Source organism: Perissodus microlepis, chromosome 17 (genome assembly GCF_051167445.1).
Source record: "Perissodus microlepis isolate ML-2025 ecotype Zambia chromosome 17, ASM5116744v1, whole genome shotgun sequence".
Lineage (NCBI taxonomy): Eukaryota > Metazoa > Chordata > Actinopteri > Cichliformes > Cichlidae > Perissodus > Perissodus microlepis.
Genome location: NC_140477.1, coordinates 11932220 through 11951851, shown reverse-complemented (window position 1 = coordinate 11951851; position 19632 = coordinate 11932220). Strand labels below are relative to the sequence as shown.

General features: G+C 39.9%; 1 protein-coding gene across 1 annotated transcript in view; it reads left to right on the top strand.

Annotated features, from left to right (window-relative positions):
• The window catches only part of LOC146369262 (protein O-mannosyl-transferase TMTC2-like), a 66586-nt gene that overhangs the window by 24588 nt on the left and 22366 nt on the right, over positions 1–19632 (top strand). Inside the window, exon 2 of the mRNA XM_084909620.1 lies at positions 7846–8461. Coding sequence (XP_084765746.1) covers positions 7846–8461 — 616 coding nt within the window. The remainder of the gene's footprint in view (positions 1–7845; positions 8462–19632) is intronic.

Genomic DNA, 19632 nt, shown 5'->3' with positions numbered 1-19632 from the left:
GCATGATACTACCATAACCATGCTTAACAGCTGGTACAGTGTTCTGAGGTTTGAAAACCTAAACTTCACTCGTCTTGTCATTTTGGCCAAACAGCTCAATCTTTTCTCCACACGGCATTGAACTTGTGTATGTCGGCTTCTGCAGCTCAAAAAAATAAAGTCACACTTGTTCACCCAATTCTTTTTTTTTTTTTTTTTGAAGTTATTAAAGTTGTATGTTGTCTGTTCATTCCACCCTGGAAAAAGAACAGTTCAAAGAATTAATTAAAAGCCCCAAATTACCATGACATTCATGCCCATGATGAGTGTACGCAGTTAGAGCATGTCATGGGAAAAAGAATCCATGACGAACCAAAACTCTGAACATAACCTGCTCCAGACGAGGTTATGCGCAGCTGGATCAGGACACTGTGTTGTAGAATCACAAGTGAGGAGACTTGAGCACACATACATATAATACACAGACCTAAATCAGATTAGTTATTGACCTCAACCTCTGTGCATGTCTCAGAAACTCAGAGCACTATATGATCACCTTCTAATCCTGTTAGCATTGGATTAACACACAAGCTCTCTGGACTCTTTACATCCACCCATATACAAGCCCTCTCTTTATCACACTGGCCTTTATCCCACTGTATGTGAGACTGAATTGAAATGAAGATGAAATCAATAAGTGGACTTGGTTGCAGCACAGTTAAAATGCTAATAATTTTAAGAACTCAAAGGTTCCCAAATCTATTTATTGACAAGTGTTTTTATCAGCAGTGTTTTCAGAAGCATATATATATATGTCAGTTTAATAATTCAAATACTTCAAAGCAAAGACGATGCAGAGAAAATATACAGATTAAGCTCAAAGTGATATTAAAAGAGGTTTATTTTTAAATTCATTTTAATAGACTATTAGAATCAAATAAGTTAAAACAAGTGAGTCAGTGAACAGTTCATTTGGTATTAAATGTAGAATTGATATGAAAAATAAACACGGGCATGAATGAATTAACAAAGAAATTACTTTAATAGATACTTAAATTTATTTGGGAAATAAAGTGTTGAATGCAAAGGGAAACTAATATTAACAAAAGAAATGAATGGGAAAATACTACAAATATGAATTCATGAATTCATATTTTTGAAATGAATTAATGCCATATTTAGCATATTTGTTTACTGGGTTAGTTATTCATTTATTTCAGATTTTGGCATTTGTGTCCCTCCATACCAGTAATTAACTTCAGAATGAAATGGGTGCACAAACACATAAGTCTTGCAGCTCTTATTTGTTTACAGAGATGGCAGCTCTCTAATTAAACCCTCCACCTGTACACATTTTCTGCTGTGCCAGTGTGATATGAATTTGCTTAGTCCCCTCCATTGCGGACAGTTTTTCTCCTCGCAAAGTTTTAATTATCTGCATTCCTGATACTTCTGCATAAAGCCAGCAGCATCAGCGCCGTGTTTACTTCAGCGGTGCGCCAGACCAAGATTAGCAGTGTGTGAATAGGCCGGTCTGCTGCCGCTCTCTGTCTGTGAGTTTAATTAGCACTCAGATTGCTCAAGTAAAGGAGATGGGAATTTAATAGATCTTGGCCAGACAAGTCATATTGTAAAAGGTTTGGTAGCGAAGCAGGATCTGGAGCAGATAAGGCTTTAGAGGCTGATGGCGAAGATAAAGAGAAAGGTGGAGGACAAAAGAAATGAAATGGAGGAAATGGAGAAAGTGGTGTTGACTTTATATAAAGCAGAAGTGAATTTAAAAAAAAAATGGGGAAATGGATCTGTAATAATAGAAGCAAATGGAAGAGAAGTGAAAGGAAACCAAACCAAGAGGTGATGATATCCATGAAATAATGTCTAGGCCAGTGTCCATTAACAATCTTGTTTTATGATGATTGGCTAATCCATCTCGTTACTGCTGTCGTGGAGCAGCAGGATGCACTCTGCTCAAAAAGCCTGTAATTCAGCCAGTTCTGATTATGTTAAGTGATGGCAGTTTATACTAGACATGTTTATTACAGCGGAACAGGCTTGCCAGTGTACATGCTGCAGACGTACGAAGCTGGACGAGAGCCCAAATATTTAAAATAGGCTCAAGTGCAGTGTTTTGCAATGTTGTTAATAATGTTGTCCTTTGAGTAAAGGTCGCAAAAAACATGTAAACTAATGATTTATTCACCCAGCACGCAGTGGGAGAGAAATCTGTAAGCTGAACTTTAAAAGGTTGCAGTTAAGGAAACAAGTTTTGGATGGGATGCAGTCTGTTTATCTTGGGATTCAAGATTTTAGCTGATGTCCATACAATATGACAACACATGGAGCCCTTGAAGCCTCGACCCCTACAAGCAGGGGATCCGGTGGCTTTATTGTGCTGGGCTCTTTTTCAGTCTTACTGACATAAATTTCCTCATCAGATGGAGAGCATGTGTTTGCAGACATCTGCCTGTTCTGCAAACACATTTTTTGTGATGCTAGAGACACTACACGACAAAACACCAACATCAGTTTTCAGGCCAACCTTAAGCAAACATGAAATAAAAAGCGTAACAGGAATGACTACTCGACCATGGTGTCTGCAGCATATCTGCAACTGAGACAATTTCTAAGGGTCACTGAAAGTAATTACAAAATTGTTCTCAGTGCTTACCTACAACCCTGAAACTTACTTTGAAATCACAACGATTTACAAGTGTACCTAGAACTCCTGGAATGCTCCCTTTTAGTACTGAGGAGTGCATTAAAAAAACATACTAAATATAACTAAAATATCCTAAAGTCACTCTAGCAATAGTATTTTTTGTAAAGTGTAATACTGCAAAGTAGACCAGAAGCGGGGTGTTTTATTTTGAAAATTGTCAGGATGCTCTTTGCTATTCCTGTGTCTGAATTCCTGTTTTCCTCATCTGTTCTGACAGAGCATGGGAGCCTCTTCTGGGATGTGATCTGACCTTTGAGCAATTGAGTAAATGCTTAGAGTTCTTTCTTTAATCAGTGAAATAGCTCTGTAGACCAAGTTTGTGCACCTCGTGACTTTGATTGGTTGTTAGTGACAGTAAATATAAATCCTTAAGCCGTTAAGGAAGTTACACATTTTATTGCACTGTAGCAAAGGGACAAAATAGTAAAAAATGGTAGTAATATCTGCTGGTATGCTATATTTGTTTTTTTTTAAATACATTTACTTTTAAATTCAATCTTCTTAAAGTTCAGGAATTTGCTTGTCTTTTAACTGGGTTTTGGTAAAATTGTCATTTATGAAGTTTATGCAGGGCATAACTTATAATATATTGAAGACACTTTAGAATAAATATTTGTGAAATATTTGTCTATATTTTTCACATTCAGTGTAGGAAAAAGTCTGGTGTGTGTCTGTAGGCAACAACAACACATGAAAAACCAAATGACTGGTGGTGAGATCACCGCTTGGAGAGGTTCATTTGCATAATGAGAAAAAAAACATACCCAAACACTGAAAGACAGCCAATTTTCTTTCCACTAAAAGCAGCGGACAGGTGAAAGTAGACCTCACCCCATCACAAATTGATCTAAAGAGGGGGAAAAAAATCCCTGCTCACCAATGTGTCCTTTCAGACAATGTGGAAATCCCTCATTACCTCCCCCCACCAAAAAAAAGGTGGGGGGGGGGGAAGAAAATTGAAAAGCCCAAACCCCGTCCTGTACTTTACGGATTGTGAATAGAGTGCCCTGCAGCCTGCCTGCCTGCCCCACATACGGCGTTTGAATACAAAAGACCCCCTTCTGTAAGAGCAATCACTCTGGGAGGCCACTCTATCTGCACCGCTGCAGAGACGGGCCTCAATGAAGCCATCAGCACAGGCTCTCTTGTCACACAATCTCACATGCGCATGCACTCGCAAACACAAAGAACGGACACGTCGCATGTAACCATTTATTCCTTTGCGTGCGCATGCACAGACCCGTTGCCAAACTCTCATGGGTAATGAATTCTTTTCATCCTCCAGTGCCGGGCAGGAGCAGGGAGGGAGAGGAGTGGTTGGCGCTGATTTGAATATTTAAATTATTTATCACCGCAGAGTTTTGAGACCCAAGACATGGAGAGGGACACAAGGGAGCTGGGTGAGACTGAATCAAGCCATGTATGGATTTCATGGTGTGCTAACTGAGCGCCCGAAGGGACAGGAAGCGTGAGCAGAGTTTCAGATTTTCACGGACAAAATATTTATTCTGCTTCAGTAAATAGCCAACATCTTTTAGGAGTGTTTTGGGATAAGCATAGAATGAGTTGTAATGTGAGATTACTTTAAAGACTTGAATTTTGATAAACGTGAGATACATTTATTTTCCTTGTATCCTCAGTCCTCGCTGTCCTCATGCTCCACGCTATGCTGGGACTGTAAATCATTTCTAAAATAACAGCTCAATGTGGAACTACAGTAAAAAAGGAAGAGGCTTTGTAAACTGCATGATGTAATGCACCGCCTCCTTAGAAATATTATATGCTGTAAGTGAGAGCCTGAGAAATACACAATGCTTTTCCCTGACAGAACAATCTTGGGAAATGCAGGAATTTACTACAGCTCACGCGATGACAGGACTGAAGGCTTAAAGGAAAAAAACATTTAAATGAATTCCTTCAGCAGTTATTGTTTTGACACTGGATCTGTAGGCTAATGGGTTGACTTTTTTCCCTCTCTCTTTGCTGTCTTAGTTATTCGTTTACTTTTATCTTGTCTTCTATTACAGGCTGGCAGCTCGGTCTCTTTCTCCCTGTCTTTTTCTCCCCTGTCCTCTTTTTTTTTTTTTATAAGCTCAACTCTGAGTTACAGTCTGTAGACAAAGGAAGTCCCCAACTGGCCTCCTTTTGCTGTTCCTTTCCTTCCTGAGTGTGCCATGCACAAACACAGAAACATTGCAAAGGATGATCAAACCCAGACAGAGAGAAAGCGGGGGATACTACTGGGTCAGTGTTAAAATCCTGGAAACGCAAAGCTTTTGCAATCAACCTCACATAACCCAAGCTTCTCCTAGCGATATTAAAATAATATATTCAGCCTGGTTTAAAAAAAAAAAAAAAGCAGCATTGTCCTCAGAGGATAAGAAAAGCTGGAATGAATCTGCTTGTTGTCATCACCCAGCTGCTTTTAATTGGCAAGTCAGCCCTGAGATCAGTAGATCTGGCTATCTTTTGGTTTTGTTATAAATTAAACACAATTTACTCTTTATTTCCTGTTCCAACAATTAGTGGCATATTTCTTGTATTGTGGGTTTCTCTGTTTTTGTACATCCACTATAATTTGATCTACAGTAATATTTTCTTTGTCTGCTCCAGTCACCTCGTAGGTACTCATTAGGCTGCATTCTTGACAGCATGCAACCCTTCTTTGAAAACCACACTGCTTCAGTGATACCTGACATTGCATCAAATTACTATCCATCAAACACTCGGCAGATTTTTCAGTGCAGACACTGGTGTTCTGGTGTTTTCAGTCCCCTTTTCATTTATTCAGTGCATCAGTCCTGCTTTTCAAATGCTGCACTTATTTTTATGGCTTAGCTGGCTGTAGGTAATTTTGTTTCATTGTTGTAAATGCAATATCTCTTCCATGTGATGATGGAATGCCTTTAGATTTGGCACTTGAACCCAAGGATGAAGTGATGAAAGGTCAAAGTCATCTTCAGTGGGTGTGGGCCCCGGCACACGTTGGTCACAGGCCTGGGTTGCGTCAGGAGGGACATTGAGCATAAAATCAATGCCAAATCATATATGCGAGCCATCAATTACACATCCATACCAGATCAGTTAACAACAACCGCCTTTGGTACAGTTGATCAGTAGGATGCCAGTGGAGCGGAAACTGTGCTCCGAAGACAGGAGGAGGAGGATCATGGGTAGGTGTTGTCAGAGGTAATAGGTAAAAAAATAAAGGCCTTTAAATGTAGGGACTGAAGCTGTGAATATGCAAGGACTAGAAGTATTGATGAGGTGGATGAGTTTAAATACCTGGCTTCAACCATTCAAGCCAATGGACTGTGCACAGGAAAGGTGAAGAAGAGAGTGCAGGCAGGGTGGAGTGGATGGAGACAAGTGTGATTTGTGACAGAAGAATGGTAGCAAGAGTAAAGGGGAAGGTTTACAAGCTGGAGGTGGCAGAGTTAAAGATTTATGATTTTCATTGGGAGTGACCAGGAGGGACAGGATTAGAAATGTATGAGAGGAACGGCTCAGGTTGAGCAGTTCGGAGGCAAAATTGGAGAGGCAAGCTTGTGATGGTTTGGAAAGGTGCAGAGGAAGGATAGTGGATATATTAGACAAAGGATGGTAAAAATGGAGCTCCCAAGGAGGAGGAAAAGAGGAAAGTCACACAGAAGGTGTTAGGATGTAGTGAGCACATGAAAGAACAAGGACACGTTTTTTTGTTTTGTTTTTTGTCTTCAGTGGTGACATTTTATATTGCACAATTTGAAGAACAAGTCTGGACAGAAATTGATATAAATTATATGTTGAATGGTTGCTTTATGCATGCAGCTGTGAAGCAAGAATAATTGTTATCTGACATGGCTGTTCATGGTGGGAAAGCAAATGCTGCAAAAAAAAAAAAAAACTGGATATGCACCGCTGCTTTCCACGAAAAGAGGGCTTCTCTCGCTTTACCCAGGAATTTCAGATACTGCCTATTTTAGTCAATGGGAAAATAACTCAATTTTGCACTGATCTGGTGAAAATGCAGTTTTATAAACCTGAATTATATAAACAAAAATTAACTACCTGGTTAATTAGGCAAATCACATTTTTAGGACTGACTGTTGCGTTGTCATTTAAAAGATTTATTGAATTTCTATATCTGCATTGGTTGCTGTGGTAACTGATGGAGGAATCTGTGTGTGTGTGTGTGTGTGTGTGTGTGTGTGTGTGGCTAAGTTGGTGACTTTGTAGTCATGATAACAATATTACTGACTTATTGCAGAGAGCAGACCACAGTGACAAATGATTTCTTGGAAATTTAATGATTACAGAAAAAAGTAAACAAAAATTTAAGAAGACATTCAGTGACTTTTATCATTTGACTGACTAAAGTTTGTTAAAGGTCAGTTTGTTCAAGTAAGTGTCTGGAGATGTTTAGTGACAACACAGGCTTTCATTAAAGTGTATGGAAAATGTAAATTTCACTGCAGTTTCCCCTCTGTTACTGATTCCTTTGTCTTTATTTTGTGGTCTCACTTTTCTCCTGGCAAACACTTATAAATCTGCGGAATATCTACGCAAGCTTTTTCTTTCACTCACCTGGCTTCGAGTTGTTGTTGTAGCAGCGATCCCATTCATCAGTCTCTGTTGTGATCTTCATTTGTTGCAGTCTGTGACTGTACACGAATGCAGCTCATGTCCCTCAGTAATGAGACGCTAATTACGAGAATCCGCAGAACCTCGGGGGTGTTATACCACCTGTCTGTGTGTGTGTTTGCAGGTACATGTGACATATGCGCATGCTGTGTGTGTGAGAGCTCATCAGCGTGCACATGTCTCTGTGTTTAATCAAATACTCTGTGGTGTTCTCATTGCATTTGGCTATTAAGTTTCACTTATGAGTGCATGATTAGCAAGATAGAAAACTTAGTATTCCAAATGACTCCCATCTCTGTGTACACAATTCAGATGGATGCTACGTAAGGGCTTCTGCAAAGAAATTCTTTGTTAATACACGCAGTTGAAAACACATTTTAAAGAATGTTGACCTTAAAGTTGCTTTAATCTAATATTTTAAACTGACTACATGCATACTTGTATGTTGAAAATGTTGGCTCATAGCACAAAATATCAATATTAAATCAAAAAACACCTCTGACCTATTCCTTTTGTTCTTTCAGCCGAGCCATCAAGACCAACCAGGACCTTCTCCCTGAGACTCCCTGGACCAACATCCTGTATGACGACTTCTGGGGCACTTTGCTCACTCACAGTGGCAGCCACAAGTCTTTCCGTCCACTCTGCACCCTCTCCTTCCGCCTCAACTACTCCCTGCACGGCCTCAACCCTTGGGGCTACCACTTAATGAATGTGGTGCTGCACGGCCTGGTCACAGCCCTTGTCACAGCCTTCAGCCGGCCGCTGCTGGGTGGGGGATTGTGGAGCCTTTTGGCAGGCCTTCTTTTTGCCTCCCACCCGATTCACACTGAAGCAGTCGCTGGTGTGGTGGGAAGGGCGGACGTTGGTGCCGCTTTGTTTTTCTTGCTGTCTCTTCTCTGCTATGTGAGACACTGTGGACTCCGACCGGTGCCACATGGGGCCTTCCAGAACAGGCAATGTGGTGGAGGCTCTGTCATCAGGTGCTGGGGCTGGATGCTGGGCAGCCTGTGGTTTGCAGCAGCCAGCATGCTTTGGAAGGAGCAGGGGGTGACGGTGCTGGCTGTGTCAGCTGTGTATGACCTCTTCGTGTTCCAGAGGCTCCGGTTTCGCCAGGCACTTCTTCACCTATTAGGAAAGGTAAATGAATTCTTGCCGCCGGGGGTAAATGTCTGTGTATTTTCACTGGCTCTTGTTTTGGCATCTCTGCGCACCCCAATTTCCTCTTCCTTCCCTTAGTGGTGAACCTCAGCCTGCCAGCTGTTAATGGTTCCTGAATTAAGTTTTTGTGTGTATTTAACAAGGTTTTGTTTGTGTGTGAATTGTGTGTTTGCCTTTCATTAGTGGTGTAATTAGGAAAGCTGTTTGCTTATGCAGACAACGTAGTTGCTGCATGAAAAATAAGCTTTCCTCATTCGCCTGCTAAAAAGGAAGATTGGAAGTTTTTCACTTCCTTACAATGCTGCCACCACCTTCAATTTGCTGCAGTAAATGGATACACATTCATGCAAGGAAATCTAAATTAGGATCTCGGACTCATATGCGTGGATACATGTGCATTTGAGGAAACGGGGCTTGGACAGGAAAAAGCTATTTCAGGGGTGAGTTGATTTCTCATTTGAAGGTGACAAAAGGTATGTGCAGAGAAGCAACAGCACATCCTTCTCAGGTGTATTTGGTTATACACACAGTTAATACACAGATGTACACACACAAAGATAACATGTGCTTCCTCTGCAGGGAAACCCGGCATGGCTCAATTTTTTCCCCCCTCTTCCAAAGTTAAGTTATTTAAGGAAGACAACCTTGACGTGGTGACTCATCTGATTATGGGAAAGAGTGTGTGACTCCACACTCCTCATTTGATTAGAGAAGCTGCTCTTCAGCCAACATGATGGCCCTTGTAAAATGCATAACTAGTGTAATAAAAAGTCCCCTTGGGTTTACTGTACAAGGACAGTCTCACTCTAAATGTGCATGTGTCTGCATGAGGATCTGTTTATAGTAATCTCTTCTTGTGGAAACATCTATAAATACCTATGTTTGCTTGAAGGTTTCTCATGCAACCTTGTACAGTTCATCTCAAATGTCCTGTGGCACTCTCTGTTATGTATAGAGTGTCAGCACATTTGTGTCTTCTTTATGCTGCCAGCATTCCAACGAAAACACATTCGTTACCATCTTCTTCAGGAGTTGTTTTTGGGAGAATAAATAACCATGACTGTTATAAGAAGTTTGCAGTCAGTGGCCCAGAGAGATAAGAGACCAGAGAAGTCATAGTCTGTTTCTTTACTATGTTCTTGGCATGAGAACCTGGAATTATATGTGCTTTCACAGCCAGTAGACCATAATAGATACAAAAAAACACCTGCCTTTCAAATTGTACTCAGTCATCTAGTATAACAAGTATTTGCATATGCTGATGGAGAAAAAATAGCCGTAATACAAGCCAAGATACATGAGTGAAAAAGAAAAAACCTGGTTTTAAAGGGGTTTGTGCAACATTGCCTTTAGAGAGTGTGAAAAATGATCTTTTACATTCTACAGAAACCATATATTTTATCACTTTTTTTGTTCCAGACTACAAAATTTCACTTTGTATGAAATGAAAACAAAGTAAGAACCAAATGGGAAGTTTATATTATATTTATGTACATAAATTGCCATATGTAGCCATTTTTACAAGATAAAGAATTTTTAAAAATGCTAATGTGTAAATGGACTGTAGTGGAATTTGAAAATTTGGAGGACTAAGAGTTGCTGGAAAAATCCAGTTGTTAAGAACAAAAGACAACAACACATATACAAAGGTTAGCTTGGTAGGTGCTATATGGACTGCTTAGCAATTTGTTCACATCAATAGGTAAGCTAGGTAAATTAGGTAACGTAAGCTAATTTCATCTACTGAAGCTAATCTATCCAAGAAGTGAAAATATCCCAGAGAAGCTACAAAGCAGGATATACGTGGGCCAGCATGGGGTCAACCGAAAACCAGCCTAAGCTGGACTTGTTTTGGCTAATATTAACCAAACATAGGTTATATAAAAGATGCCCTGCAGCTAGAAGTGTTACACGTTATGTGGATGAGGACCCAAAGACTGGTAGAATTTCTGGTAGAAAGGGTGAAACATTTATTCAGGCTAGCTTTAGGTCCTCTGAAAAGACGAAACGCAAAGTCCAAAACAGGAACTGAAAACTGTAAAAATTGAAACATAAGGCTAGGAAAAACACTGGGGCAAGATCACAGTTACTCTGAAAAATGACTAAAGGGAGGACAGGAATACCCACACGCACAAAAGGGCAAAAATCGAGACAGCAGCAGAACGAGACACAGCTGAACTGAATCACAGAAGATAATACAAAGTAAGCTAAACTAAAAGCAAATTACATGGAGCAACTAACTATCAACAAAAGCAGGAAAACAAAACAGGGAAAATACAGACACACGAGTGAAGCAAAGACAGGAGACTTACTGACACAAAACAGTCAAACACCAAGGGAGGAATTAAACTCTACACCAACTCAGAAAAGAACTAAATATACTAAGAAAGAATTCCACAAAGCAACCATGACATTAAACAAACCACTGTGTGTATTTCAAAGCTATCCGCTAATGCTATCAACCTTGGTGAAAGCAGTATTCATAAATTGTACTTGCTAATTAATGCTTGATAACAGACTTAAAAAAACAGTGTCCTAAAATTGAAACCCATACTTCTCAGTCACTCTGTACCACAGAGAGGGCTATATTAGTTGTCAGTTAGCACCACATTCTTTGTGCCACGCTATAAACGCTGACTTGTTTTTGGAGTCAGCCTCAAGTGGAAAATGGTACTGCAGGAATTGGCGTTTGTGTGTTGGCTTTTTTTTTAAGCCCTAGAGGTTGCTGCATGTACCCATTTCTAACTTTGAATTTGCGAATTGCGAGCCATCTAATGCTGTATACAGTCTTGATTGGACACTTTCGGCTTATTCACAGAAAGCTTCCAGGGCTGATTTGAGAGTTTAATGTTATTTCAGCCTGTCGCAACCTGTCTCATAGCTTCACAGACAGAATTATGGAAAGTCAGATTTTATTGTGTGTTTATCAAGCTGTGTAGCAGAGATATTAACAGCAACCTGCACCTCTTTGCCCACACACAATAACCCTGGCCAGCATTCTTGTGCCAGCCCATCAGGTCGGTGCCAACCCCCCAGCAACTCCTGTTGCTGCCGGCACATCTGGCTCATTTATCAATCTGGCAATGCCCTTGTCTGCTGGACTAGTCACAGTTATCTTGGCAAAGAGCTCGTTACGTGCTGGGGCCAGCCGTGGGGGCAATCATTTCCTCCATTATGAGCCAGACGTCTCGGGACGCATGGGAAAACAAGGGAGATGGATAAAGTGAGAGAAAGAGCAAGCGAGGGAGAAGGAAACTATGCTCTCACTTCCTTTCCTTTATCTTTTCTTGGTTTTTCTTGCCCATGGTGCCCTTAAAGCACTTTGGGAATGGGGGGCTCTCCTGTTGCCACTGAGGCTTAATCAGTCGCTATTGAATTGGATAGTATCTTAGGTGGAGAGACTGCAAAGACGTGTTTCAGAGAACAATGGTGCATATTGTGATTTTGTCTGAATATACGTTTTCATGCTTTCTTCCAAATGAAGTTGAATAATACAAAATCATCAACATCAAATCACCTGAATGAGCTGCCTCACAGCAGCTATGAACAAAAAAGGAAACGCTCCAAAAGCAGCTCCAGTGCAGCAGAGGGGACAGGTGTGTTTCGACCAGCACTCCATTTCTCATCTTGTTAACTCTCTAATAAGATTGAGATGAGATTTCAAATGAAACAAGGTAGGATGGAGGGAGAGTTAGGTGGTGATAGATGGAAACAGATGAAGGAGAGGTGTCAGAGCCGCGGTGCATTGAGAAAACAGAATGAGGCTTATATCCCAGACATTATGTCTTTGTTTCGCAATTCTGGGTTTGTCAGTTGCAAAAACAAGCATGTTGACAACAGGTCCAAGAAAATAGTTTGCTTTTGTTTGTATTGGGAAAAGCCAAGGAAAGCCAAACATTTCGTAAACCCAGGGGTTGATGAAATGTTTGGCATATATATATATATATATATATATATATACCTTTGAGTCTAAATACATAACTTCGAAGTATTGTAGCACTGTTATTTGCAGCTGGTGTTATTTGCAGCTGGTGCATGGTGTTTTGGCTAATCTGTACATGATTATACGCAACCCATGTAACTAACAACAAGAGCCGGGAGGCGTCTTCCCAAGCACAGTTATCTGTTTCATAGCAACAGCATGGAAGGCCTGGGGTTTCAAGCATTTACTTGCATGAAAAACATGAATATCAGCAATTGTACCTTTCAGATAAAGTATTGCATGAAAATCTTTAAATCCAAGGTATGAAATTAAAAGTAGTTCCTTCAAGAAAAATAGATTAGATGTTAGGAATTTATTTACTTTAATCCTCCATACTTGACACGTTGAACTTGCACGTGCAACATCAACGTCCACATCTGCAGTGTAATCAAAGATGACGGCAAATGTTTTAGTGGAGGTAGATGGACAATGGGATGGATTTGATGGCAGGCTTACAAAGTCGAAGTTGAATTGGTGTGGACTTCTCCTCCTCATTTGTCTCAATGAATGCCCCAGACACACAGATTAAGGTTAGTTTAACCAGCTGACGGCTTGATGAATGTTGTGCCAATTATCCTGTAGCAGAAGCATTCGGCTATGAAATGATGGGCCCTGTTGCAAGATCTGCTGCATGCTCTCTATTTAGCTTGCATTCCTGTGGATGCTGGCAAGGCAAGCATATTTTTATATACTTAGCCCCCGAATCTTGCTTACTTTGTAAAGTGTTCCAACTAAAAAACACCCAAACATTAATTTTAAGAAACATGTGGTGAAGCTAAAGGTTAAACAAATGTTTTGCTCAGTGGGGAAAATCAGACATAGGGCAAATAACATGCTTGGACCGCTTTTTAAATTTTTGTTTATAGGTAAGAAAATGAATGGATCAAGCTCATGTGACTCTTCTTATGTCATAGGTGTATTGAATGAATATCCAGTGTAGTGTCTTATTGCAGTTCTCCCATAAAACTTAATTAAAAAAGGGTATTGCCTTAAAGAGATGCATTTTCTTTTTTCATAACAAAAATATGAAAGTGACAGTATTTCCTAATTTCTAGGGGTTTTGCCATCCATCTGATCTGACATCTGAAAATGAGGGGCACAACACTATTTCAGTATCTGCTGGGTTCTCTTTTATGTACCTTTAACTAGCTAACGGCTACTGCTAGTTGTTAAATATTGCTACTACAGTGCACAGAATGTTCTTCTGGACATTTTCTCAGTGACTAAACAGCTTCAGGAGTAGAGCCAATACCTATTTGCATGTTTCATGAAAAAATCAAGTCCGATGGATTTGCTTTTTTTTTTTTTTTTAGCTTAATGCAGATGCACATTTACTGTATGTGGCTAAGTGTAAATGAAAGACTGCATCTGGGTTTCATTCAGATAAAAGATATTTGAGTAATTAGTGGATTACATCATTTTCACGGGGGCAATTATATCTGATCGTCTTCGCATAAGCATGTCTTTCAAGAGGCTCATTATAATTTTTATATTTGGAACGTGCATTTTAGCTCCTTATACACAGCTTCAATAATAATCAGCTTTAATGATTATTGTCTAAATCAGATACATGACAGCTCTTCAGCAGCATCACCCAGCCCTGACTTTTACTGTCTCTTTCTGATACTGATGACCTGACATTACACACCCAGGAAGCTCTTTAAAAGTCAGCCCAACATGGACAGCGCCTCTTCTTTGATCAGCTATTGTTCTGGACGGCGTGCAAAGCTTCACCCTGTGACCTATCTCATTACAGGTCTCTGTGCCAGCAGCAGCAAAGCTTTCATGAGGAGAACATTGAGATAATTGGGTCACTCTATCAAAGTCAGCCGTTCTCAGTGCCAGCCACGCTGCCGTCTGATGACTTGGATGAGCTGCGCCAAGTCAGCACAATACAGAATACGTTAGAGTGCTGGAAAAAGCACCGAATACGTGCCTCATTGTACCTTTCATCACAGTGTACTATGTCACTGTTAATGCCTCAAATAAGACAGGCTGCTGGATGTTTGTTATACAAATGCAGGGCGTCCAACACTTTGTTGGCCTTTCCATGCACATGTCATTGAGAACGAATCACCCCAAAGGCACAACTTCAACTCAAGGTTTCTAATCACAAAGGATAAGAATATAAGATTTTGATTAAAAAAATGCTCTGCATGAGCTGCCCACCACGTTCCAAAGCATTATGAGGAGTTTGTTTGTTTAAATGGGACATGCCTTAAACAAGAAAAGTCAGGAAGATTGTTTCCCTGCTGTCTTACGTCAGTCCAAGGTGGCTTTAAACAGCACAAATATGAAGTCAACTGTAGGGTGCCTTGTCTTGAAACATGTTTTAAACACTCTGCACGCTACAGTGTCAACAGGCACACCACACACTTCTGGGATTTATAAAAGCAGAGTTAATAATGAGTGGCAGTTTAAGGATGAAGGCTTAGGAGCTATGTTTTATGTGCAGAAAGAGGCCGATGGAGAGAATATTAAGTCAAGGGAGAACGTGGATAATAAAGCAAAAGAGAACAAAAAGTATTTGAGCGAAAGCTTCAGAAATTGATGCTGAATGTCCAAATGAGGATCCAAAGTGGAGGAGATATGTGGGAGAGTATTAGGTTCGGATGTTTGACGCGAGCGTGATGCTACATTTGACAGCTGGCTGGGGATTATGCTAGCCATTCTCCGTGGATACACGCAGATCTTGTGAAAGCTAGTAAGAGTAAGAACCAGTTCCCAGGAATTTCACTCCGACTGATAACGGTAAAATTTTAAAATCACAAAGCCCCTTCAAAACTTTAAAAACAGACCAGTGGTAAGTCCGGGATCCGTTGAGTCTTGAATCCACAGATAACAATGAAAAGTAGTAATATAGATGACTTGCAGTGCAGTCTTATTTCAAGACAAAAGAACTTGTGGTTTAAAAAAACTAAATATTTACACTTATAAGCTAGCCCAGACATTCAGGATTATGAATTTGAAGGCAAATTCTCAGTATGCTGCTACGTTTCGACTCCCTCCTTCGTAAGGATCCCTGTGCATTACTCATAATCCAGTGGACTACTTTCTGTGTTTAATTTCACATGCATCAAGAGTACCTGTATTGCCTTAAACAATGCTGACACTCTTTCAAGAAAGCAGTTTAAAGGCCAAGATAATACATAGGGTGACCATTTACTACCATCTGTCTCTGATGCTGTGTGATGCAGAATGACTCTCTTTATTATAAACAGTATACCGGCCATGCATACTGGCCACTGCTGTATTTGAGTGTCCAGGGTGTAAATTTGTGTGCTATGCTGTACTTTACACAACAGAGAGTTAGCTTAAAGTAGCTTAAATGCAATGCAGGCTCTACTATGCTATGCTCACAATCCCACAATTCGGTTTTAGAGTATATAATAATGTAGAGATTAGCTTCCTGGCTTAATCCAAAATAGTTTGCAAGGCTTTACATCAGATGAGAGAATGCGGTTTAAGCTGTGGTTTCCGTGTCTGTGGATGCCTGGAAACCTAAACTCAAAATGTACTACACAATAGGCACATAAGCACACGTTCCACGTATGTGAACTGGAAAGCAAGATGACAACCTCTTGACAGTGCGCCCGCTTAAAAAGAGTAGAAACGAGGGAGTGGAAAACTAACAATGAAATGCAGTCGGAACACAAAACAAGCATTCAATTTACTCGTACTTCAGTGCAGTTGATGTTGACAGTGCATGGCACTGCAAGCGGAAAACGCCTTTTGTGTGAGCCACAGAATTCTGTGAAATAACCACACCGATGAAGCGAGTAATAGTTTGTGTCACGTGTCTGAAAAGGTGCTATACCTTAGCTTCTCATACCTGGAGCACCTTGCCCATAGTTAAAAAGCACCTTGAGAATGGTAACAAAATTGGATAAATGGCAAATATCAAAGATGCCCTGACACATGCTTCTATGACCTCAAAATAGGAATTTACTCTATAACATTTGGATGAGTTCTTTGCTAAGTGGACAAGATAAACAGACTTTTATAGCAGTTAGAAGTTGGATCTGTTAAAGGACTGATTGTTTTGTGTGAAGAGGGTAAAGTTGGGTTTGTGGAGATCTGTTTTCAGCTACCACATAATATTCTGCTGAGGTTAAACTGACTTTCCTGATGCAAAAAACAGTTTCCTCTAAAATGCACTAACGAAAGGTGGTGTTAAGAGTTATTTGCTCTCTGAATGTGTGAAGGTGCAGTGGTGCATCACTGGAAAGTAGAACTAGCAGTGCACCCCACCGTTCTGCAGTTTGAGATGTGTGTTTGTGTGTGTCTGTGTGTGCAGCTGATTGCGAAATCAATTAAGGAACAGTTTAGAAGTAGAGAACAAGCCATCGAGTAGCAGAATGAAACCCATTCAGCTATACTACAAATGACTCTCTTACAGGAATTGGCTAATCTTCCAATACTGAGCAGAAGTAGGTTTCTCTGTCAGTTGCCTCTCTTTACATTCAGTGTGGCCTCATCCATCAATAAGCACATCCCACCTTTTCTTGTGTAAAAGGCACTCTATTTTATCCTTTGCGCACCACCTTTTGGCATCTGAATCAATATCCAATTTTTCCTCGCTCATTTGCCCCCTGCCTCTAAATGCTGAAGTCCTTAAACTGGTCCTTTTTCATCCTACAGTTGACAACTGATCTAGTGTAACTAGGCTTCTTGCCTCATCTAACTTCTCCAAAGAGACCATGCTTTTCCTTTTCAGATCTGGAGAAATCAACAGTTTAAGTGGAGCCAGCAGGTCAGGGTAGATGCTAAGCCTCTTATTCTAATCCTAGCATGGGCGTGTTATGGATAACATGAGCACGTGTGAGCTTACTCGAGCATGCTCATTTCATCAGAGTTCATTAATGACACGACTGATTTGCTCTTTGTGCATTGTGAAGCTGTAAGAAATGGCAATTCATATTGCGTAGATTATACAGCGGAGTATAAACGATTACTATAGTGAATAAACTTACTTGGAGATAAAAGCCGAAGCTGTGATATACTTGATCAACAATATGAGTTGTATGAGCTCTTGTAGTAATTTTCAGATGTATTAAAGCTTTACAGGTGATAATATGACTACTAGACCAAAAGTATGTGTGCTCCTCCTGTCCTGGGCATTGATAGTACACATTATAAAAACACTGTGAGCATGCACTTGTATACACACAGAGAGCTCAATTCCCTCAGGATACTGTAGGTTCAAATAGAGTTCATATTACAGCAGTGCTTGGATAATAAATGGCCCCAGAAAATAGGAAGTTAGCAGCATCTCTGTGATCATCACTCATAGTGTTATGCCATGTTCAGTACACAGTAATATAACTAACAAACACTTTTTAGTTGGTGTGGCGCCACACTGGCTGTGTCAGTAAGTCTTTGACTATATGACTTTGAATAGTAATCAGTGTATAAGAAATGAAGTCAGATTTGCTTAATCTTGTCAAAAACATACCACTAAATCAGATTTGAGCAGTAATTGATTTTAGAAGGCATCATGTCAAATTGTGGTATTGAGGAAGTCTGGCGTCACATCTGACAGGTAGAAAACCAAATTAAAATGGTCTCAAAAGCATCACTGGTCTTACAGCTCCCTCAGATTTCACCTAACAAATGTAATTTAACCAATCTGTGACCAAATGTTAACCAATCAAGGAAATCATAGACTGTAAATTATAGATGGACATTGCCTCTGTAACGTCAGCCATTTGTGTATACTGCATGCTGAAGCCTCATTGTTGGTGTTTTGATTTGAAGGTGCAAGTTGGTTTGCATTGGAAGGATACAGATAACTGCTAAGGAGCTCTAAGAGACTAAGAAAAATACTAGAATATGAATCATTAAAACAAGGGCTCAAACTTCTTAAACGGTACCTCAAAACAGGAAATATTATTTGATTATTTGATTAACTCCGTTAAAACTGCTCCGAAAGGCACTGGCTATCAGAGATTCAGCTGAGTGACTTGAATGGGTGAGGTGAGGCTTAGCAGAAAGATTTTTAGCAACAATTGCCTAAGTTGGCACCGCTGTTAATTAGAGCATCCACACCCCTAATTTTGAATCTTAAGAAAATCCAAACAGGTAGGTAGGTACAGAAGCTTGTTTTTGCCACTGAAGATTTTATTTTTTTATTTTTGGGGGGGTTCGTATGTAGAAATTTTGAGTTACTCAAAATTTTGAGATATTAGTCATTAGATATTTAGAGACCAAAGCAGCAGTTTAAGTGGATTAACTCTCATTTGGAGCCTCAAGTGGCTATAAGAACTGCAGTTTGGATTGTTTCGTTTATCTTTCTGTGGAATGGGGGGGTTGCTGGGTATGATCTGACAACCTTGTCATGTCTTAAAAACTGTAAACCAAATTGCAGTGAAAGGATTTTTATTTTATTTTTAAAAAATCCTCTTTCTACTTCCTTTCAAGCGTGTGCTTTATCGATAAGCAACAGAGCTCTGTGCAAAATTAGAAAGGTTACACAAACTCTATTTAGTTCAAATTTTATGGGTTCCTGAACAGTTGTGTGGCAGTTTGGTCAAAGTTGTTGCGTGACAGAAAAAAAATAATAGTGATTATGTTATAGAAGTAATGCTCTTATGAGATGTAAACAGCATAGATCAGAACAATGAGTCCTAAGCCGATTACCAGTCACACTTTCTGCAACAGGCAGAAAGAGTTGGGAAGAAAACCTCCACTGTTTCAAATTTACTTTGGAGTTGCCTACAGTGAGATCAGAACTGAGGGGTGTGTGTGGAATACTAATAAACTGACATTTTTTGAAGTTTGTTGATTTTTTTTCTATTCTTTGATTTTGGACTTTTGAGATTTTCTCTTGTTATCTTTAATATAACTTTCTGAACATCAAAAATGTATTGGCAAACCAGTTGTGAATTTCAAACAAAAAATATTTCACCACTTTGAGTAAGACACATTTAATCTGAAGCAAATATTTCATCATATAAACAATCCTGTTGCTTCACACTGAAACTGACATCAACGAGAGCGCCCTGCTTTCCAGATCCTAATGTGTCTTTCACCAGTTTGCATAGTGTTGTTTCTGGCTTTTTGTGCATTTTAACTTTAAGAAGTCTGCCAGTGTTGCAGTATAATTGTTCACGAGTGTGGTTTAAACCCCAGGCAAAAACATTCCAGGGACTGTTTTACATACTTTCTT